This window comes from Urocitellus parryii, chromosome 2, assembly GCF_045843805.1.
Source record: "Urocitellus parryii isolate mUroPar1 chromosome 2, mUroPar1.hap1, whole genome shotgun sequence".
Classification (NCBI taxonomy): domain Eukaryota; kingdom Metazoa; phylum Chordata; class Mammalia; order Rodentia; family Sciuridae; genus Urocitellus; species Urocitellus parryii.
In genome coordinates, this window is record NC_135532.1 from 131,994,315 (window position 1) to 132,019,061 (window position 24,747).

The window sequence follows — 24,747 nt, forward strand, 5'->3', positions numbered from 1 at the left end:
AATCATGAGCCTCCCCACAGTATCAAGTCATCTCAGGGATTTCTGCTTTCTGTTCAGAGCAACTTAGGCTCCAACTTCACAATCACCTCTGCTCCTCTCTTTACTGTCTTTTCCATCCCCCCTTCCCACCACCACTTCCCAAATCAGATCAGAATTTTGCCGATTCTTCTTTTGGAAAAAGTTTATCCCATTCCCTTCCATCTTGGGCCCCCTAGCACAACCTATTTGGACTCCCTTCGTCTCTTGTGTAACCTTCATAAAACTTTGCCCTTAAACTCTCTCCCATGGGGCTGCTCCAGAATTTAGTGGATGAGGGACACTGTCTCAGCCCAACTTTCAAGGCCCTTCATAAACTGGTGAAGACAGACCCCACCAGCCCAATCTATACAAATTAATCCTTAGAACAAATCCCAAATCCTCCAAGCTCTGAAAATCCATATGTTTTTCCCATAGCTTATTTGTTAGCCAAACTCAACCTGAACTGACAAGAAATTATTTATTATCTTTATTGATCCCACTTGGTGTTGTACAAATGTAAATGGTTTGCTTACATTCCAGGTATTCCCAGGACCCTGCTGCAAGGGTAACATGATATAGGGTATACTTATCATATTACTTTTCTAAAACTCAGCATAGCTGATGCCAAGAATTTTATATAAGAGACTGTATTCACCATGCATCACAACTGAGGTCTGGGGTGTTGAAACAAATACCTCTGGTATTTCCCACGTCTGGGTCTTAAGATATACAATTTGCCTGAAATGCCTGTTTTCTTCTTCCTTCTTGGTCTCTCATCTACTGAATTTCTACCTAGATCCTCAACCAGTTCCAATATAGGTTCCTCAGTATGTATATTAAACAAAAGCTGTGGTGTTTGAAAGCATTTTGGGTTTTGGAATTATGGATAAGGATTACTGGACCTGTATTAAATGGGTGGAGAGGCTTTGTGAATGCTAGATGAATTATTAAATACCAGGAGGTCAGATATTTAAAACCATGCTCAGTATTAGATAATAAGCTCTTTGACAGCACAGAAATGACTCTATACATCCTGGAGGCTGCACCCCAGAGAACATAGTTTTGAAATGAGTTAACTTACCATTCATCATAACACTGCTTAGATATTTGATTTGAAAAACCTGTTTCAACTAAATTGCAAAAACAATTTCCCCTCTCGCTTATATATTTAATATTGTTTACAAGGAAAACTCATCAAGCAGTTTCTGAGTGTAACAAGTATAAAATCAACCCCTTTAAAAATACAGAGTATCAAGGAAAGCAACGTCAATCTGAAATTCTCCCTCTGACAACATAATTCTGAAAGAAAAAAGTTCTTGAAGATGGCTGAGTGATTTTTAATAAAAATAAAAATATACACTATAGAAATACATCGTGGTTATTAACCACATTTAGAATTAACTGATTTTATTGCAATTTTTTTTCTGTTTAAAATCTCATAGGGAGCATGGTGGCCTTACAGCCACATTCCATATAACACCAGGGAGGCTTATGAGGAGCCTGCCTCAACAAAGTTTTTTGTAGTCAAGTGAAACTGACACTACAGAGAGGCTAACCATGTTCAGCACTCTCAGGAAATGGAAATCCCTAATTCAAGCTCACCTGCAGTTTTAAATTTCTAATAAGAGTCACTTCATGCTTAATTTGAGTTTCAAGTCCTATAAGAAAACATGAGTTTATGTCATTGCACGGTTTAAATCTAAATTGTGTTTAAATGTTTCCTTCCTTACTTTTTGTGGACCCTCACTTTTATTTTCCAAATTTGTGAAGAACTCCCACACATAAAGAGATTCAGGTGGGACGATTTTGACTAAAGCATGGACCAACAGAGGGATCAGGGGAGTTTACAGTTTTGGAAGCACTGTTCTGGGAAGACTCAACTAACCTTTTCTTTTTAACTCAGTTGATTTTTCTCATTATTAAAAGTTAAATTTGTATATATGTTTGACTCTGAAAGCAATATGAAAATAAGGCCAGCAATGTAGAAAAAGAGAAAAATGGCACCTTAAGTTCCATCTTCTTAATAAAGTTAGTGGCCTTTAATGTCCTTAGTCAACCTCTTTCAGATGCATATTTTGACACAGTGGGAGTCATCCTCAAGCTCTCCATCATTCCATGCTCTCACTCACTTCACGGAAACTCCACCTTTCTGGTGGCTCCAAGAACTTGGAGTCTTTTCCAGCCCTCATACCCGTATCCAGGGCATTGGCAAATGCTGTCAGCTCTACTCTCAAGATCTATTCAGTACCTTCTCTGGAACTATTTGCCACCTGATCTGCTCTGAAGAATGAGCCCATAAAGACCTAAGTCAGATTTCATCTGCCTTTACTCAAGACTAGCTGGTAACTTTCTCTGGAGGCAGAATTCTCACAGCAGCCTGCGAGATGGCTCATAATCCACCCAATCGCACACCTCTCTGACTCTTCCTAACATTCTCCTCCAATCCACCCCACCACAGCAACGTTCCTAGAACATACCGATCCCCCTCCTGTCTCAGGGCCTTTGCACTTGTTATTCATCCTGTTTGGGACACCTCCCTCCCTGTCTCTTATCCTCATTCTTCTCTCCCTTCTGATCTTCATTTCGAACTCACCTCATTAGAGCAGCATTCTCTGCTACCATATATATATATGATAATAACTCCTCCATCTGTTCCCCCTACCAGCTACCCTGCTCTGTTGTTCTCCTTGATGACCACCACCTTCTAATACGTTGTGTTTGATGATCTATTTGTTTATACAATCCACATCCTTTCTCAACTAGTTAACTCCATTTTATCTGCTCTCTTCCCTACATCCCTAGTACCAGTATCTCAATATGTACTTAAATAAACAAATCTTCTAAATTAGTTTATACATCCTCATTTAATATTTGAATGGATGCACACATTCCTCAAGGGGATGAGCCCCTCACTATGTTCTTCATCATTCCCCTCTTCTGATAGTTGTGTTGTTTACTTTCTCTTAATTTAGAATGCTGCTCTAGATGTGCATCCAATTTATTAGTGAGGGGACTGTGAATGGATGCCAAGGACATTTTCCATCAAGGGCAGAAAACCAAACACATCCATGTCCTCAGACCACCCTCAGCCTGGGGGTGGCTTGAGTCACTCGATCCTCTTAGCGATACTCATATCTTCCCCACTTGCTCCTGTGTCTCTTGTCAGCAATATTAACAGTCGTAAGTCAGACTTTTTGTAGCTCAGCAACTTTATCCCTCCATCTCACTTTTTAACTTCAGTTCTAAAATAGTAAAGTTGCACACTGGAAGTCCAAGGCACTCCCTGCACCTGCTCCCAACTCTGTACCTTTAACATCTGAAGCTTCACATGCCCCTGACTCAGCCTGCTGGACTTTTCAGAGGCTCCCCAGTTGTCAGGACTTTCAAGTTCTGTCAAGTACAGGAACTTCTGGTGGTTGTCCCTGAATCTACACGTGCATCAGGTACTAATCATACACTAAATAAACATCTCATGTTTTCCTTTTTTAAGTGTATATCAATGTCTAGATGATTTTAAAAATACAAATTTAATTCCTAGCTACATCAGAGCTTTAGTCTATTCCACATGGTTAGTCAATATATTTTTTAAAATGCAGGGTCCCCAAACTAAAGACTGCTGGGAACCACTGCTCAAAAGTCCAGCTTCATTTATCCGACTCAGCAGTTCTTGCTAACTATAAGTGACTCACATCCAGGCATGTTGGCTGACTTCAAGTCCCTCATCTCCTAAAACAGCACAGGCGAACCTTGGCCTTGGGATTCTGGTCAAAAGGTCATGATGTGGTAATCTGCCTTGCTGCTAAATCACAAATCAGAATCCAGAGCAGAGGGAAGGTGATACGTGAAGACTTGGTTGGGAAGTTGCCTATCATCTCTGAGTTTTTCTCACATGTAAAAAGGAGAAACAATATCACTACCTAGCACTGAGAGCAATGGGGCAGTGATAGGCAGAGTCTGAACACATTAAAAGCTAGCTGATGATTTTACTACTGCTGTCATTTATCATGATGAGTACTTATCCCTCTATTAGAGCCAGGGCCAGATCCTTCTTCATTTCCACCACCATAATTTAGGCAGATCCTGGTTAATTCAATCCCTAAGTGTCTGATTCTTCTCAAAAAAGGTTATCAGGTATCAGTTTCTAAACATTCGCATGTAGAGCATGAGGTCTCTTTAAATTTTAACCAAAGTTCCAACTCCCCAACTTTGTTTGAGCCTCCACATGCGATCGTGTATATCTTTCTACTCTTACAGAGAAAACCACATCACAGCCTCATGGTGTGTTTTCCCCTAACAGCTAAGATGTGGGCCATCTCCCAACCTAGCACCTTTGCTCAGCTCCTTTCTTTCACCTGCAGTGTCTTCCTGTCTTCACCCAACTTCACCAAATCACTTCCAGACCTAATTTGCAAGTGTCCTACTCAAAAAGCCTTTTTGTTTTTTTTTTAATTTATTTATTTTTTTTAATATTTATTTTTTAGTTCTCGGCGGACACAACATCTTTGTTGGTATGTGGTGCTGAGGATCGCACGCATGCCAGGCGAGCGCGCTACCGCTTGAGCCACATCCCCAGCCCCAAAAAGCCTTTTTGGATCATAAAAAAAGAAGTCCCTCCACCTTCCACAGAACCATATGACACTACTGAACTGCATAAGCTGTGTGCTGTCTGGTTATTAGATGTGTTTCATCTTCTCTACTGAAGTGCAGGCTCTTGGGGAGTAGGGACATTGTGCTTTGCACGGAGAAAGCGCTCCACAATATTTGTGACGTGAAAAACTGTGTGCACAGAAAGCCAATGTGGAAACACACTCACTACGCCTGTGCAGCAGACGATGAAATGGAAGCTGAAGCCTGAAGGGATTCGGCCATGCACACATCACTTACCATCGCTGGGCCCAGTGAGCCCCTGCTCAGACCCACACGAAGGGCGAAAGAGTTTCAAGTGGGGTTTTAAACCATGGATTAAATTCTGATGACTTCTATAGTGATTAAGATAACCTGGAGAAAGTTGAGAGTTCTTTTTTTTTTTACAAAGAAATATATCTATATCAAGTTTTCTAAACTGGAAAGCAAGTTTAATCATTTTAAAACTAGCTGGGCTATAAAATCAGTCATAAGATTCTGTACTCAGTACTAAAAAAATAATAAGATCATGGCATTTGCAGGGAAATGGACGGCATTAGAGCAGATTATGTTAAGTGAAGTTAGCCAATCCCTAAAAAAACAAAGGCCGAATGTCTTCTCTGATATGGGGGTGGGGGGTGACTCAAAAAGGGGTAGGGAGGAAGAGCATGAGAAGAAGATTACCACTAAATAGGAAAGAGAGGTGGGAGGGAAAGGGAGGGAGAAGGGGAATTGCACAGAAGATGGAAGGAGACCCTCATCGTTATACGGAATACATGTATGACGATGTGAGAGAGAAAAAAAAAGAAGTGTGTCACCTTAGATTGGGTAGAGAGAAGTGATGGGAGGGGAGGAGAGGGGAAGGGGAGATAGGAAGGACAGCAGAATAAAGTAGACATTATTATTGCTGTGGGTATATACGTGACTGCATGACCAATGTGATTCTGCAACCTGTACACTGAGAAAAATGAGAAATTATACCCCATCTGATTCAAATGTATGATATGTCAAGATCATTGTACTATCATGTGTAACTAATTAAAAAAAATTAAAAAATAAAAGATTATGTGCAACCAAAAATTGCAAGGATTTTAAGACAGACCTGCAAAGAACAGTACATTTACAAGATACAGAATATGATGGTGTTTGATGATATAAGCCTAAAGTATTTCTGGGTGGGAAAAGAAATGAATTTCTTCTAGGAGAATTTTATAAAGTACATCTAATATTTTTCTTTTTCCTTGATACGTTGGCATATTTTAGAAACCCTTGGTCATTCTGCTGCCATAAAAAGCACGAACAGTGGTTGTTATAATGACACTGTATGGATAAAACAATAAATCTGTTCTAAAAGGAGCCCAATAAAGCCACAGGGGATGGTATGTTGTTGAACAGGATGATACAGCAACCCTGTTCATGTTACTCCGTTATCCAAAGGCAGGTTTTAAAGACAGGTATGTACTAACTGGCTATAGGAACACATGTAGTTGGGACAATTTCTAGAAAAGACTGTGACTCACTGGAGGCGCTGTCAATGCTGCTGACGCTGTCCACGTTGTGCAGCTGATGCTTGTGGAGCTGCCTGTAGAGGCTAAATTTGGAGAACTTTCTTGGCTTCCCTATTCCTTTCAGTTTCGAATCCATATCATCAACATTCTTCAGGATGGGCACATTTTTATTAGATTCATTTTTATTTTTGAGGCTTAAAGATTCCATAGACTCTGTTGTTGCAGCCTGAGGAAATTATTTGAAGAGGAAAAAAAAAAAAGACTGCATAAGATATGCTGCAATAGTGGCCCTTTAATTAAGCAGAGCTGAGGAGTACAGTTTACAATGGTGGCGACCCCAGAACGGACCCTCTGTGTGAAGTCTGAGGTCAGCCACAGGGTGGAGGGGAATTCTCATCAGCTCTGCTTGAATTAAAGGGCCACCAAACGAATACAGGAGTTCCACTGTGGTTCCTCCATCAGCAGGCCAAATTCTTGAAATTTCATTCCAATTAATCTTTTCATCTCAAGTACAATTAGATATGTTATACCTAAAATGTTATATCTAAAACTTCCTCTGAAGTTTTTCTGTCAATCATTTTTCCATTACTTGCCATTATGCCAGAAAAGCTGGCAATATCACCAGCAGTAAATAAGATGAAGCCCATCAAAAAATTTAATAAGTGCTTTGATACTTCAGTAGCCATTGAGTTGAAAGAGCAAGCAGATAGACATAAACATATAGACATGGTTCCTGATTTAACAGGTACTTTGAGAAGTTATTAAACTTTCTGCTCCAACAGAATTTCCTCAAAAGGAACCCAGATTGACCTATTGTGTTTTTGTGTGTCTTTAAGTGGGAAAATTCTAAAATTCTTGACTAAGTACTAAGATACTTTTGAAAAGATTTCTTATTATCAAACCTAAAGCTTAATTGCCATACATTTGTATTTATGAACTTTTTTCCCCAAATAGGGAATACATTTTTAATTTAAATAGAAAACCAAGAGCCAAGACTGAGATGGCAAACATTCTATTTAATCTGTTTTCTCTTCTTACAAGAGAAGAAACAGAGCCCGAGAGGTGCTGAGATACCTGTTAGCAACATAAAGGCTAATGTATGAAGACATGTCTGATGTTTTTCTCAGTGTTCTTAACCCGCACAGGAAGATGTCACCTCTCATTCGATCCATCAGTCATGCTATTAATACATACTTACCCAAATCATGTTCACTTTATGCAGCCCCACAAGGAAGAGATTCACTTACCGTGAGAGAACCAAGAGATTGTCCCGAAGTGATTCGCTTCACACTGCCCACATCTGTGAGTCTGTGTTCATTGTCATCCCACCTTCCATAGGCCAGGTCAATCCCGCCCACAAAGGCTACCGATTGGTCGATGATGACAAGCTTCTCATGATGAGCCCACAGATAGACACTGGAGGACACATGATCCGGGTGCCTCATCACCTTGAGAAGGAAGAAAGGCACATATAATCTGCTTTATTATTATTATTATTATTATTACTATTATTATTACTATTACTATTGGTGGTACTGGGGATTAAACCCAAGGGTGCTCTACCACTGAATTACATCCCCAGCCCTTTTTTATTTTTATTTTCAGACAGGTTCTTGCTAAGTTGCCCAGGCTGGTCTTGAACTTTTGATCCTCCTGCATCAGCCTCCTGAGTGGAGTCACTTGGATTATAGGCACATACCACTATGCTTCGTCTATGATATGCTTCTTAAAATGTCCTTCATGCCATAATAAAATCAGTCTGCTTTCTTACTGAAAAGTGATTTTATAATTCAAATACCAAAATATATATATTTGTGTGTGTGTGTGTATATATATCATATATATGTGTGTATATGTGTGTGTGTGTGTGTATGTGTGTGTGTATCCAAGAAAAAAGTCTCAAACTTATTTTATTCTTAGTGTTAGCAGAGGAAGACTCTTACCTACTTTTTAAGACCCCCAGCTTAGATGCCATATTTTGTGTTTTTTTTTTTTTTTTTTTTAAGAGAGAGAGAGAGAGAGAGAGAGAGAGAGATTTTAATATTTATTTTTTAGTTTTCGGCGGACACAACATCTTTATTTGTACGTGGTGCTGAGGATTGAACCCGGGCTGCACGCATGCCAGGCGAGCACGCTACCACTTGAGCCACATCCCCAGCCCCACCATATTTTGGAGCACTGAAATTTAGCTGGAAGTTTGATTACACATTAGATAAAAGTCAGCTCAATTTGATAGCTAGCTGGTTTCCTTCTCCCTCTATAAGAATTATGCTATATTTGGTATTTTAAAAAACTCTAGTACTTAACCAACACCTTTCTCTAGAAATTTTTTTAAAACTCTACTGATGTTTTGGCAGCCATTGAGTTGAAATACTAGGCATATGGACATAGTCCTGAAGGTATTCTGACAGCTTTTGGTTTAAAAGGGACTTTGAGAAGTTAGTTATCTCCTACTTTCAAATAGATACACTAAATGAACACAGTCTGAACTATTCTATTTTAATAAGCTTCTAAGTAAACACATTTCAAAAACTTAGGCAAATACTTTTTTATTGTGGCAAAATACACACGACATAAAACTTACCACCATAACCATTTTTAAGTGTACAGTTCAGTGGTATCAGAGTTGTAGAGTTCACTCCTGTTCAATTTTTGGAAAAGTTTGAGAAGGATTCTTGTTAGTTCTTACTTAAATGTTTGGTAAAATTCATCAGTGAAGCTGTAGGATCCAGGGCTTTAGTCTTTGGGGAGATTTCCAATTACCAATCAGCCTCCTTATTAGTTAACAGATCTATTTAGACTTTATATTTTCTTCATAGGTTAGTCTTGGAGTTTTATTTTGCTAGAATTTTGTCCATTTCATCTAGGTTATTTAATTTGTTGGTGTACAGTTTTGGATAGTAATCTCTTAGAACCCTTTTTTATTTCTGGAGGATTGGTAGTAATGTCTACAATGCATTTCTGAGTCATCTCCATTTTTCTTAGCCTATCTAGTTATTTTTGCCAATTTTGCTGATATTTTCTAAAAACCAATTATTGGTTTCACTTTTCATTGATTTTCTGTGTTATTTTTGTCTCTTTATTTCCTTCCTTCTGCTAGCTTTGGTTTGAGTTTGTTCTTCCTCTAGTTCCTTAAGTTACAAAGTTATGTGGGGTTTTTGAGAACTTATTTCTTTTTAAAATATTTTTTAGTTATAGGTGGACACAATATATTTTATATTTATGCTGCACTGAGGATCGAACCCAGTGCCTCACCCATGCTAGGCGAGCGCTCTACCTCTGAGCCACAACCCCAGCCCCAGCTTATTTATTTTTTAATAGAGCCTTTGTAGCTATAAATTTTCCCCTTTGCACTGTTTTTCTCTGTACTTTAAGTTTTATGTTGTTTTATTTTGTCTCCTAAGGATATTCTTATGATTTCTTCTTTGATCTATTACTTGTTCAATAGTATGTTGTCTACTCAGTTTCCCTTCTGTTGCGGATTTCTAATTTCATCCCTTTATGGTCAGAAAGATGTTTGTAATGATATCTGCCTGTTAAAATCTATTAAGATTTAATTCATGGCCTAACAGATTGTCTCTCCTGGAAAATATTCCATGCATGGTTGAGTATGCCTACTGTTGTTGAGTAGAGAGCTTTGCACGTGTCCATTAGACCTAGTTGTTCTGGTCTATTAGGTCTTCTATTTTCTTGCTCTACTCATCAGAGAGTTGGGTATTGAAGGATCCAACTATTATTTTTTTAGAAATACCTTTTTCTCCTTTCAGTTGTTTTCCTTTGTACATTTTCCTTTGTACATTTTGGTGGTGGTTATTTGGTGCATAAATGCTTATATAATTTTTTCTCTTCCTGCTATATTAAACCTGTTATTAATATTATGTCCTTCATCTCTTATAGTTGGCTTTTGATTTAAAGTCTATTTTGTTTATCTGATATTAATTAGCCACTCCTTTCTTTAATTACTAACTGTGTGGACTATCCTCTCCATCCTTTCACTTTCAACCTGAGTCTTTGCATCTAGAGTGAATATCCTATAGACAACACATAGTTAGATTGTGTGAGATTATTTATTATTATTATTTTTTTTTTGTATACCAGGGATTGAATTCAGGGGGACACTGAGCCACATCTCCAGCCCTATTTTGTACTTTATTTAGAGGCAGGGTCTCACTGAGTTGCTTGGCACCTCGCCATTGCTGAAGCTGGCTTTGAATTCATGATCCTCCTGTCTCAGCCTCCCGAGCCATTGGGATTACAGACATGCGCCACCATACCCAGGATTGTGTGTTTTTAATCCATTCTTTTTTACTAAAGTTTTATTTTATTGAAGAATCTTAAAATTTATTATTATTATTATCTTATTTTTATTTGCCATGCTAAAAATTGAACCTAGAGCTTTGCTCATGTGAAGCAAGTATTCCACCACTGAGCTGCATTTCAGGCCCTAATACCTCTTTTTTCATTAGATAGTTCAATCTATGAACATTTAAAATTAATTGTTAATAATACAGGACTTACTTCTGTCATTTTGTGTCCTTGTTTTTTGGCCCACATTTCCTGCATCACTGTCTTTTTTGCATTTAGTTGGTATTTTTTACAGTAAGTTGTTTAAATTCTTATTTCCTGCTGTATACTTTCTGTAACTATTTTCTATGTGGTTACCATGGGAACCATATTAATCTCCTGAAGCAGTAACACTCTAATTTGAATTTTTTAAAAAAAAATTTTATGAATATGCTTTTTAAAAAATTATTTATTTATTCTAATTTGTTATATATGATGGCAGACTGCAATTCATTTCATATTACATATATACAGCACACCTTTTCAAATCACTGATTGTACACAAAGTATTTTCACACCATTTGTGTCTTCATACATGTACTTAGGGTAAAGATGTCTAAGTCATTCCACCATCATTCCTATCCCCTTGCCCCTTCCTTCCCCCTTGCCTTATCTAAAGTTCCTCCATTCCTCCCATGCTCTCCGCTCCATCACCATTATGAGTCTGCATCCTCATATCAAAGAAAACATTCGGCCTTTAGTTTTTTGGGATTGGCTCATTTCACTTAGCATTATATTCTCCAACTCCATCCATTTACTTGCAAATGCCATGATTTTATTCTCTTTTAATGATGAGTAATATTCATTGTGTATATTTACACACCAAAATTTCCCTATTCATTCATCTACTGAAGGGCATCTGGGTTGGTCCCACAATTTAGCTATTGTGAATTGTGCTGTAATAAACAATGATATGGCTGTGTCCTTGTAGTATGTTGTTTTAAAGTCCTTTGGGTATAAACTAAGGAGTGGGATAGCTGGGTCAAATCATGGTTCCATTCCAAGTTTTCCAAGGAATCTCCATACTGCTTTCCAGATTGGCTACACCAATTTGCAGTCCCACTAGCAATGTATGACCGTGCCTTTTCCCCCACATCCTTGCCAACACTTACTGTTGTTTGTATTCTTTTTAAAAAAAATTTTTTTTTAGTTGTTGATGAGCTTTTATTTTATTTTTATTTATTTGTATTCTTGATAGCTGCCATTCTGACTGGAGTGAGGTGAAATCTTAGAGTAGTTTTGATTTACATTTCTGTAATTGCTAGAGATGTTGAACATTTTTTCATATGTTTGTTGATTTACTATATATCCTCTTCTGAGAAGTGTCTGTTCAGTTCCTTGGTCCATTTTTTGATTGGGTTATCTGTTTTTCTGGTGTCAAGGTTTTTGAGTACTTTATATATCCTAGAGATTAGTGCTCTATCTCGTGTGCTTGTGGTAAAGATTTGCTCCTGTTCTGAAGGCTCTCTATTCACCTCACTGATTGTTTCTTTTGCTGAGAAAAAACTTTTTAGTTTGATTCCATCCCATTTATTGATTCTTGGTTTTAATTCTTGTGCTATAGGAGTCTTATTAAGAAAGTTAGGGCCTAAACTGACATGATGGCGATTTGGGCCTACATTTTCTTCCATTAGGTACAAGGTCTCTGGTTTAATTCCTAGGTCCTTGATCCACTTTGAGTTGAGTTTTGTTCATGGTGAGAGAGACAGAGGTTTAATTTCATTTTGTTACATGTGGATTTCCAGTTTTCCCCGTACCATTTGTTGAAGAGGCTATCTTTTCTCCAGTGTATGTTTTTGGCATCTTTGTTTCTAATATAACTGTAGTTATGTGGGTCTAATTTGAATTTATACTGATTTGACTGCAGTAACATAAAAACTCTGCTCATTTAACAGCTCCAACTTCACTGCTCTCAGTTGCTGATGTTACAAAATTTATATCTTTAGTAAGTGCTAGACAGAAATCTGGTAAATGAACCTTGAAGGTTTAGAAATGATGCAACTCAACTCATTCTCTGTGGGAAATTTGAACCAAATGAAAAATGTAATCGCTATACCTCTTAAGCCTGCTGGAGATTCACTAATTCATTATGTCTTGATGTATCTCAATGACTGGATGATATTTTTGATAGGTTTAGGTCTTTGGTGAAATCTCAAAGAACCTTTTCACATTGCTTACCCTGTTATTTGCTTTATTCATATTTTATACTAGGTACTATTGGATTTTTTTTGAAGGCATTTTAAATCCTAAGAGAGGTCTCTGCTGCCATCAAAGAGCCAGGGATTCCACAGGGATGTCACATCTATGTGGTTCCAGGACAACTTAATGAGAAATCTTGAGAACTTGACAGGGCTCTTGAATATTAAAACAACTGTAGAAAGCATGTTCTTGACTCAACTATCACTTTCAATTAGGTTTAGAGAAACAGAAGTGAGATCTGCCCACCCCTGAGCATTTGGGGAGTGTAAGAAAGAATAGTATTTTGTTTTATTTCTGAGGACTGAAATCTATTTAATCAAAACGTTAGGGAAGTGTATAGATGATGACCACCCAGAGTAAATCATATCCTAAAAAATCCTACAGATCAGTAAGAAACACTGGTGTCCGGGATGAAGGTAGATACCTTTATGTTGGGGTGCAGCCGCATTAAAGTCCTCTTGGTGTACTCACTGTTGATGCCCAGGGCCAGCTCCACTTCTTTGTAGAGCATTATGAAGATCCGCACGCCCTGTTGCTGCCACAAGAGAAAACACATGGAGAATGAGTGTCTCCGAAGGTGCTGGGGGGTTGCCTTTTCTTCTTTTTCTCTGTGTTGTACTCGCTTTCTTCTAAAAATAGGTACAATAAAATATTTAATGAAAAAGGCAATACAAAGAGGTGACATATAACTATATATTGACAGAAATAGAAAAAAAATATATATATATATATTGTTATATTTGCATTCTTACCACTTATATCAAAAGAGTGTCCACATTCAACTGATTACAGAACTAGAGTGTTGAAATAGTAACCTCAACTGCTGAACATGTCCTATAGTCCTGCATTCTTAATTTTCCCCAACTCACTGAGGGAAGTTCTAACCTGAGCCACGTGACAGGATTAGGGATTTTGCCTGTTTACTAACATCATACCTCAATTAGTTTAAATAATAATGAGGAGAAACTTAGACACAATTGCATATGCTAAATATCCCTGAAGTGTTGGGGGGGAGGTATTTTCATAGAATTTTATTTAAAAAATTTATTTAAATGGAGAAAGTATTCCTTTTTTAATATTTTAAATTTTATTTTTATTTTAATTTTTTTGTGTTTCTGACATTCTTTTTATTTGTTTGACTTAGTTACACATGACAGTACAATGACCTTGACATATCAAACATTTGAATCAGATGGGATATAATTTCTCATTTTTCTGAGTGTACAGGTTGCAGAATCATATTGGTCATATAGTCACGTATATACCCAAAGCAATAATAATGTCTGTTTCATTCTACTATCCTTCCTATCCCCCCATCTCCTACCCTCCCCTCCCCTCTCATCACTTCTCTCTACCTAATCTAAGGTAAGACTATTCTTTTTTTTTTCACATCTTCATACATGTATTTTGTATAATGATGAGGGTCTCCTTCCACCATCCATGCAATTCCTCTTCTCCCTCCCATTTCCTCCCATCTCTCTTCCCTATCTAGAGGTGATCTTCTTCTCATGCTCTTCTTCCCTACCCCATTTTGAGTTACCCCTCTTATATCAGAGAAAACACTGGGCATTTGTTTTTTTGGGGGATTGGCTAACTTCACTTAGCATAATCTGCTCTAATGCAGGGAAACAGAGAAAGTATTCCTTAATCTTAAAAGATAAATATCTTGGTTCATCCTCTTAACTCACAAGGAGATTATCAATCTCTACTTCACTTGTGAAAGGACATCTTCAGAAGGAAGCTTCTCTAGCATTTTAAAAAAAAGTCCCTGAGATCCAATGGGAGTTTAGAGTAAAATGGACACAAATTAACACGGGTGCATCCTTAGATTTTGTATCTAAATGAAAAGAGACAAGGCTGTTATGATCCATGCAACATTAACAAAATAAAATTTTAAAAGTGCTGGGTAAGCTCTAATATTAAAATAACATTATTAATATGAACCATTAAAGAGACAATGTCCAACAACTGGTACAGAAAAACATGAGTGTTTTCTACGTTAGGTCTGGGTGGTGGCTGGCTTTTGGACCAGGTTAAGCTGCCCCCCACCTGAAGCCTCCTGTCTTCCCTGTCCACTTGTTGGGACCCTCTTCCACATACAGTGCAGGATCCATTTCTGCCAGGAAATATTCAGACTAATTTGTGGATTGCTTTTTTACTTTTTGGTTTGTACCCTCAGGATTTCTCTGCAGTCTGTACCGTTTTAATTTGCATTCTTTTTACCCAGCAGATCTGAAGGCTTTCGGAAACATATCCACATGCCTAAAAGACTACAAATCTAAATTATACCTAGGCATTTAACACCGTTGAGATTAAAGGCAAGAATTTTTCCATAATACTTTCTAGAGTGTTAGAGATGCCACTCTATCTAATAAACTATGATGACAAGGAATTATTTAGTTATAGCTTAAACTAACATTTCACAGTAATTAGTCATTGTTCACAATGGAAATATGAATCAAAAAATTAAGAAGTTTTACGGAGTTGAATTCATCTAATGCATAAGAAGTGAATATTTTTGCAATGCTCTGAAATGTGAAATAACATCAAAGTTCATATTTTTAGGTAGCAGATCACAGAACATAAAAATCTTAGAAAAAAACATAACAGTCCCCTAGTGTTGTTCTGTCAATACTAAGATGAAAGTTTTGGGTCCTGAATTCCTTATAACACAACATCACTTCAAAATGCTAATATCCCATCTCTCTTGATGTTAGCGATATCTGAAAGTGTATATATTTTTGAAGGGACACATTAGATTTACATTCTGGTATACAGTAAGCAGATCTGAATACCAGAAGGTTCACCTTTGCTCTGGGAGCTGTAAAGTAGAACTAGATTATTTTATTATTCTCCTCTACTGTTCAGGTCTATTTTGCTATTTGAGTATTTCAGGATTCAGCCCTGAATAATGGTTACCAAAATAAAAAGGGAAAGAGATTTTCCCAATGAAAAACAGAATATAAAGCTTAAAACCCCAAATTTCAACCTAAATTATAGACTCTTACACCTGACACCTTTCATCATGGTTCATTTGTTTTAAATGGATGAAGTTCTACTTCTTAGACTGAAGACATTATTACTCATGCAGGGCAGTAGTTGCAAATTAGGAACTTGGCCTGAATCCTGCAGTTTTCCATTTACCTGCATAACTAATGGATTTTTTAAATAACAGAGATGTTAACACTAATGGATTACATTATTACCTTCCATTTATTAATACCTGACATTTTCTTCTACATTATTGCTTTTCTCATTTAAATAAATTAACTCTAAAGGAAATAGGGTAGAGACTTTTAAGTCTTTTTATCATAAATACAAATGACTAACAAGGAAGTAATTAAATATAAAAAGGCCATTTTAAATATGGTTTACAATAATTTACTTCCACCTATAGCCACAATAAATAGCTAACTACTGAAAAGAATTCTGTGACAATAAAGCAGTAATTTCCTCTTCTTTTGGTCATGGTATTTCAACACTATTGAACTCTATGAAGAACAGAGGAAAATAGTTCCTTGGCAACAAAGGTATTTGCTTTGTTGTGATAGTATGGGCTGATAAAACATGTGAGAAATAATTCTGCAAATCAAAAGGCAAATGGACAAAAAGAACTGGCATTAATTCTGTAATTTAAAAATGTACACTTTCAAACACCCGCCTCTTACTAATGCCTTTGAGTGGCCCTAGAGGAAATTACTTTTTGCTCAGAGAAGAGGAAGCCAAATACCAATAGGGGAAGTAGGGAGAGGGATATTTCTTCTGCAATGCCACATTTCCTGTTGCCACTGAACTAACCAATTCAACCCAAAGGTCCCAGAGAATAAACCCCACGAAACATAAGTCTCAAAAGATGAAAGTTCTGTCCTCTTTTCTAATGAGTGTCTCATCAAGTACAGCAGACACAACATGATCAACAGTAGGAATTTTGAGAAGCTGTAGTGAGATATACAAAATACTTGTAAAAACAGTGAAAATAAATTTTTTAACATTTATGGTGGAAATGAAACAGACTTTGTTTCTTGATCAACGTTTTTTCCTGATTATTCAAAATAGTATGGTTAAAATATTTTCTAAATGCAGCCCAATTCACCCAGTGTCTGAAAATAGCTTACTTTACATACCCTGCATCACATTATAATCACTGATTTTATCATTTACCAAGGACTTCCCCAGAGATACAATATATTAGGAAAATGAAAAGCAAAGAATAAGCAGCAATCACATTCTCACCATTTAAAAGCAAGAAGCACTGAAATATAACTGCTCATGTGCTTTTTTTGGTTTTGTTTTAACCAATTTTGTTAGAAACATGGTCCTGAAGGTGAAAGATATGTTCTCCCCTTCCATACAAGCCATCCTGGCCTACAACTTGGTAAGAGTCCACTGGTTTTCTGTGCAGAGATGTGATTATTTGTGTGATTTCTCAGACACAGACATCCTTCCCTTTTGCTGATCAATGGCTACAGCTCCATCATGTGCCTTGTGTTGCAAGAGAAGAAAGAAACCTGCAGACAAATTCAGCCTAAAAACAACAACAACAAAAAACCTTCTTCTGTGCCTCTCCAGGTTACTGCACTTGAAGATTCCACGTTGTAGTTCTCATAAGGAATATCACTTATTTCTAAGGTTGAAACACACTATTAGGGTGCAGGCACGTGGTCACATAACTATGACACAATGTATTATCTCTTAGTGCCGTGAATGAGGAACTGTGGAACCCCTGGGATGCTGCTTTCTTAAAGCTGTGAACACTCTGCCTATCAACATTGGCTTTCCCCCACTGAAAATGGTGATACTGCATAGCAGGAAGCTAAAGAAACAGGAAAATATCAACTTGGCTATAACCGGTACAACAAAATATTGTACTTTCCCATAAGAAACAGACATTATAAGAGATGTTCGTCGATATGTTGCTATGAGGCAAAAATGCTTTCTAAACTCCTTTCCAAAAAAAAAAAAAAAAAAAGAGAGAGAGAAAAAGAAAAGAAAAAAAAGCCCTGCAAACCAAGATATAAAAACAAAAGCATTAATTTTAATCAACCTTGTGGACCTCTGGGACCCATTAATGCAAATATTATGTTTCAATCCTATTCACTGCAAGAGTAGTATGTGGCTTTCAGAAACTAAATTAGTTATGCAAAAGCAGTGTTTATGTGCATATGAATTGTCAAATTGGAATGATATGAGTGTTTAAAAATTTATGATCAAAGAAGAAATACCGTATGTTCGAGATTAAGGAAGGAACACCCACTAAATGTACCATTGAGACATTAATTTTTAATAGTAGTACTATTTCCTTAGGAAATTTAAAAATCATTTTCCATAATTTAAAAATTACAAACTTCAGAAAGTAGACGAACAGGAAACAAAGCTCCATTATCAAACAATAATGCTTCCTTGGTCATGGTAGCCACAGGGCCCTCACCAGGGTTCGTGGGCCATAAAAGCAAAGAGAAGCCACACCAATGACATAAAGACAACCAGGCAGGTACATCGAAGGCAGAAGAAAACACTTGCCAGTTAACAGGGGGTAAGGGACAGGTCTGCAGGATGGTTCTGAGTCCTCCTCAGGCTTTCTCAAGTTCACATAAGCTTCCTACAGACACACCACACTCAAGAGAATCTAAAATTTAGCTTTTTAGGGTTGGGTTGTGGCTTAGTGGTATAGCACTTAGAGGCCCTTGATTTGATCCCCAGCATTGCAAAACAAACAAACAGAATTAAGTTTTCAGAATTTGAGTTCTCCCCATTTTTTCCTCACTTTTCCTGAACACCATTTGGATAAGACCAACCCCCCACACTTTGACCCTGTGCTTCCCCACAGAACATCCTTACTGTTTACCATAAAGTCCAAACCACTGGCTTGGCTCCCAGAGTCCCACATCCTAGCTGCAAACAGGCACTTTGGTTGCAGCCCATCCTGCCTATGCTAACACTAAGGCATCACAGCCTTGTCATCTCACTGTGACTGACAGTCTCTCTAATTCCTGTTCCCTCAACATTTACTGCACTTAGTAATTTCTTCTTTCTTTTTCAAAACTGTTGGCCCATCCTAAATGCTGTCCATTATTCATATTGTGTGTGTGTGGGGGGGCTCCCCAACCAGACCTACCCAATGCTCTTCCTCTTGCCTTTGTATCTGGGCACTGTCTCTGTACTCAATTGATACATGTGTTGCTTTTTAAGCTCCCTCAGCTCAGGAATTGTGGCTTTTATTTAAATACATCTCAGTATGATTATCCAAGTCTCAGCACATAGTAGGCATTCATCAAATATGTGTTGACAGAAACCTAAAACAGTGAAGTACTGGGTAAATGCTCTGAGGAGAGGACTTCACGGTATGAGTGAAGATAGCAAGGCGTGACTAGGAAGTTTGACTAAATGGAATCTTGAGGGGAAATGGGAAAGCTGCCATTTCACAGAGAAAAACATGGGGAAAGTCACAGCCCATTCAGTAGGTAGGAAGAAACTTGGTAAGGCTAGGTGTGAGCCCGGGACCTGATTCCTTCAGTAAGACCTCCATGGGCAGGGCCAGAATCCCATTCACTGAGACACCCTGCCTATTGATTCCTGGGGTATCTGGCTCATAGGAGACCCTCTGTGACTGATTTTTTAAAAGAACATTTGAATACTGATCATCAGGATCTGAATTTCCAATTTTGTGAGAGGAACAAATTTGTCTATCAAAAAGGTATTGTTGGTAGAATATGTGTCTGAAAAGAGCTGATCAACTTGTATTTCCCTCAGTATCAGCAGCGAAGTTTGACCGTCTATGGACATCGGTGGAAGGTCTGATATAAAGGCATGGGGAGATGATGGGGGGGGAGAGTGTGTGGGGAAAGGGTTCATTTAGAAGATAGGAAGAAACCAGTGGAGCCTGTGAGACACAGAAACACTATCCCTTAGTTACTCAGCATCCAAATCCACTAGAATGTTCAATGACAGGGGGAAAAAATAAAATAAAAGATTAAGACAGTTCCAAATAGGAGTGACAAGGTGAGCACTCACTAATTTGAACATGATTGGTAACAAACCCAGATCATTTTAATTTAATTTGGAAGGTCCACTACACAAACAGAATTCATTAGCAACATGAATGCAGTCATGATTGATTGAGCTTTCACTGCTCCAATTATTCACTTTGTATAACAAAAAGATATCCTCATTGCTCACACAGAATCTACAGGAAATGTTTCATATTATTACTGTGAACTGAGCCCAAATTGGAAACAAAATTCCATTGATTTTTACTATCCTCCTCTATACCAGCTTGGCCCCATCTGACTGAAACATTCTCCAAATTACTTTGTCTTCTGCTTAATGACAGATAATGAACTAAATAAAGGCTGTGTTTCATTTCATCATCAATTATTCACCAATGAAGTTTTATTACAATTTTTGACCTATTAAATTAACTGGTCATAACTAACCAACATAAATTAGAGCTTCTAGTATAATCTGGGCTATGAATTAGGCTAAAATATTTATATACTCAAAAGTAATTTAAAAACAGAACCAAATGAACTGAAAAACAGAAACCTGTTTTAGATTGAACTCTACAGTAAAAAGTTGTAAATATACAGGAAGAGCTTGTTACATTTTAAAAATTATATCAGCATTTGTTAAGAAAATACATACTGCTTTTCGTTTAAGAATGCAGTCCAACCTCCAACGATTTCCTTCCACCACTGGGCGTTTCAGGAAGATTTCTGGGCTCAACCTGAAATCATAAAACCAAGATTTCAAGTCACTAAAATGAAATATAAAGTTTTGATCATGTCAAAAAAATCAAAGGCAGTTTTAGACCAGATGCTATCACCATATTCTACTGTGGTGGGTCCATGAGCAACGTCATGGGAAATAGAAACCATATATATATCACTGAGGATGTTGCTCAATGGTAGGACCCATGCTTAGCTTGTGTGAAGCCCTGGGTTCAATCTCCAGTTCGTACCTCGCCTCCCCCAAAACAAACAAACAAACAAAAAACCCCACAACTCTATGTCCATTTCTCTCTCTCTCACACACACACACATACATTTATATACATGCAGATCCTGTCGAATGCTCACCCTGCAGTCGTTCTCCACTCTCCCCCCTCCTTGCTGTCAGCGCCTGCATCCCACTATAGCATCTGAACATCCTAAATACTACCTTCCTCAGTTTCCTGTGTAGCTACAGCATGCTGTGACATGATCCTGGATGATGAGATATACATGAGTAGGTACATGGGGTTAATGAGAATGCTTTTCCTCCTTTTTTTTTTTTTTTTTGAGACATGCAGGCATGTGCATACACAGAGAAAGTTCTGCCCATCCCCTCCAGTTTTAGGATGGGCTTTATATGGAGGCAAGCGCTCACAGTGGTGCAACCATACTGAAATTATAATGGGAAGATCCGAACCCTCCTTCAGCTCTCGGATTGCTCAACTTTAGATTTCTCGTTAAATAAGAGGAATAAACCCTCAGTGTTGAAGGTTCTTTAACTGAGCATTCGGTTACCTCAAGCCAAGAGCAGCCTGATACACATGCTCACTGACTTCCTCTGCCAGCAGCAGCATCCATGGAAGCCAGAGGCTGTCTGAGCATGGAAGGAGGAAGGTGTGCCGATCTGTGAAATTCTCCCAGTGCGAGGGTGGGCCTCTGGTCTCCTCTCCCTTAGTGGTACCACAAGGCAGCTCAGAATATAGCTGTCATGCTTTCCCCTGGGGTGGGCTTTAAAGTCAGCGTGAACTAAATCTATATTCAATGCCATTCTCTTACAAAGATGAAAAACAAGCAGTCAAAGAGCTCTTCTCTGGAATGCTAGGCCCGGAGGAGTGAGTGGACAGTGCAGAGTACAGCCTCCTAGAATTCTAGACTGGACACTGTCCTGCCAGGGGGTTCCCTAAGCACACTGAAACAACAGGGTTGACGGGAGCCAAAAAGAGGAAAAGAAATCATTTTCTACTCTATTTCATTGAATTGGGAAAAAAAAATTAAATCTTCTAAAGGAAATACATTGGATAGCCTAAAAAAAAAAGAGAGGCAGGCATATAGCATAAACACTTAGAGTAGGAAATAAGCTCAAAAGTAGTTTATGTCCAAATAAACAAATAAATGACACATGCCACATACATCCTGTCAATGTTTTTGAGATACACACTAATTATGAATTCAGAGAATTTCAGTTGGGGACCACTTTCAATGGTATACTCCATAAATTTTTTACATTACTTATCCCATGAGCACTGTGTACCCAGAATGCAGAGTATTCTACTAGATAGTTTGAAGGATCTTAAGATGGCTCCCAAGAGGCTCTCAGTTTTGAGGATAATGCATAAAAAGATATAAGGCAAATATTCAGACTATAAACAAAGTGCAAATAATGGCCACATGGCAGGGAGAAAGCAGCTATGATTTACCAGGCATCTTTATATTAGGACCATACATATTTTACTATGCAAGTCAAAAGAATAGCATAATATGGCATTTCACTGACCCTTGGACACCAATGACTGTACCGCCAAGAAAAAAAAAAATGGTGACAATTACAACAATAAGATGGTACAGTGTGTAGAATGCACCCTGATTTCAGAGATGTTAAAATATGCCTTTCAGGCACTGGGATTGTAGCTCCATGGTAGAGAGCTTGCCTAGCACATGGGAGGCACTGGGTTTGTTTCTCAGCACCACATAAAAATAAATGAAATAAAGGTTTTGTGTCCATCTACAACTAAAAATATATTTTTTAAAAAATGTGCCTTTAACTGAAAGTACTACTTGGAAGGTTTTATGGCTTTCGATGCTTATACAAGAAAACAAAAGGATTAAAATCAGTGATTCTCTAGAGCTTAAGAAGACAGAACAAGTTACAGTCAAAGTGAAAAGAAGGAAGAAAATAATAAGGATAAAAGTGAAGATTGATGAAACATAAAAGTGAGAAACAGTAAATTTGATAAAATGAAAAGCTATCTTTGAAATATCACTAAAATTGGGGCTGGGGTTGTGGCTCAGTGGTAGAGTGCTCGCCTAGAATGTGCAAGACCCTGGGTTTGATCTTCAGCACCACATAAAAATAAGTAAATAAAATCAAGGTGTTGGGTCCAGCTACAACTAAAAAATAAAATTAAAAAAAAAGAAATATCTGGGGCTGGGGATGTGGCTCAAGCGGTAGCGCGCTCGCCTGGCATGCGTGCGGCCCGGGTTCGATCCTCAGCACCACATACCAACAAAGATGTTGTGTCCGCCAACTGAAAAATAAATATTGAAAATTCTTTCTCTCTCTCCTCTCTCACTCTCTTTAAAAAAAAAAGAAAAGAAAAAAAGAAATATCACTAAAATTGGTAAACTTTTAGCAAATTTTCTTAAAAGGAAGAAGCATAAATTAGCAATATGAAATAAATGAGGATGAGAAACCACTACAAGCCCTATAGATATTCAAATAATATTAAATGCTTAATAAGAATATTATAAATAAAGTTATGCCAGTATTTATGATAATTTAGATACAATGGACAAATTCCTTGAAAAAAATTCTATAATGGTAACAAAAAGAAATTCATATTAATCCTTTATCTTTAAAAAATTAAATCCATACTTTAAAACTTTCTCACAAGGGAAAACTATAGGTAAATTTTATCAAATAATTAAGGAAGAAATGTCAATCCTACCCAAACTCTTTCAGAAAATAAAGTAGGAGACAATACTAAATAATTTAAAGAGGCCAACATTAAATATGACCATAACAATGAAAATCTTTACCAAAAATTCAGCAGCTTATAAAAATGATAGTATCTTAGAACCAATGGGGTTATCCTAAAAACACAAGACAGCTTCAATAAATTTTGTAGAAAAAAAATCTAATAAAGTTTAATTTCATTCCCAATGAAAACTCTTTACAAATTATAACTAGAAATGAACTTGCTCAGTAAAGGGCCATTATAAAAAAATATATATCTCGGGACTGGGATTGTGGCTCAGCAATAGAGCACTTGCCTCACATGTGTGCGTCACTGGGTTCAATCCTCACACCACATAAAAATAAATAAACAAAATAATTGTTTAAAAATATATATATATATAATGAAAAGCTTTTTTAAAATTTTTTTATCCATATATATATATATATATATATATATATATATATATATATATCAAACACAGTTATAAAAGACTGAATGTTTTCTCCTAACACTGGGAACAAGGTATGGAGATCCACCTTTCCATTTCTAGTCAACATTCTATTGGTGATTTTAGCCAATGGAATAAGGCAGGAGAATAAAACATAAGACATATGAATTTAAAAGGCAGGAGGCTAATCATCTTGATTTGTAGGTCACACGATCATGTATGGAGAAAAATGCTAAGGAATCTACAAAAAGTTTGCTAGCAGTAATAAGTGAATTTAGATAGAAAGTTAATACCCCAAAATCAGTTGAACTTCTAGTTCTTTATGCTCAGTGAATAATTGAAAATGAATTTTCATGCCATTTACAATAACACGAAAAAATATGAAGTACTTAGTGACAAATTTAACAAAATATACATAAGACCTCAACATAGAAAAGTACAAAATAGTGCTGAGAAAAATTATATTAAATCTAAATAAATGGAGAACTATGTAGTGTTCATGAATTGATGGACTCAATATTAAAAAAGAAAAACAGAATTTGAAGTGCCATGTAACCAGTGATATATTTACTATTTTTTTCCTTTGGTCTCCTTGGTCTGGAGGAAAATCTGGAAATGGGATTGACACAGAGAGAACACGGAAGTCCTCCAGTTCAGGTTTGACAAGAAAGAAATGGGGGTTTTTTTTGCAGCATCAGGAATTGTAGCAGAGAGTCCACAGGCAGCTGGGTGTGGTAGTACATGCCTACAATCCTAGTTACTCAGAAGCTGAGGCAATAGGATTGCAAGTTCAAGACCTACCTAAGGCAACTTTGCAAGGTCCTATCTCAAAACAAAAATAAAAAGAACTGGGAATATAGCTTAGAGTACCTCTGTGTTCAATCCCTGGTACTGGGAAGAAGAAAGAAAGAAAAGAAAGAGAGAAAAAAGAGAGCCCACAG

At 37.3% G+C, this 24,747-nt stretch overlaps 1 protein-coding gene across 1 annotated transcript in view; it reads right to left on the reverse strand.

Moving 5' to 3' along the window:
* Positions 1-24,747, reverse strand: part of Pld1 (phospholipase D1) — a 200,727-nt gene that overhangs the window by 67,013 nt on the left and 108,967 nt on the right. The window contains exons 12-16 of the mRNA XM_026395005.2: positions 20,334-20,415; positions 13,117-13,227; positions 7,397-7,597; positions 6,162-6,375; positions 4,903-5,016 (exon numbers count right to left, since the gene is read on the reverse strand). Coding sequence (XP_026250790.1) covers positions 4,903-5,016; positions 6,162-6,375; positions 7,397-7,597; positions 13,117-13,227; positions 20,334-20,415 — 722 coding nt within the window. The remainder of the gene's footprint in view (positions 1-4,902; positions 5,017-6,161; positions 6,376-7,396; positions 7,598-13,116; positions 13,228-20,333; positions 20,416-24,747) is intronic.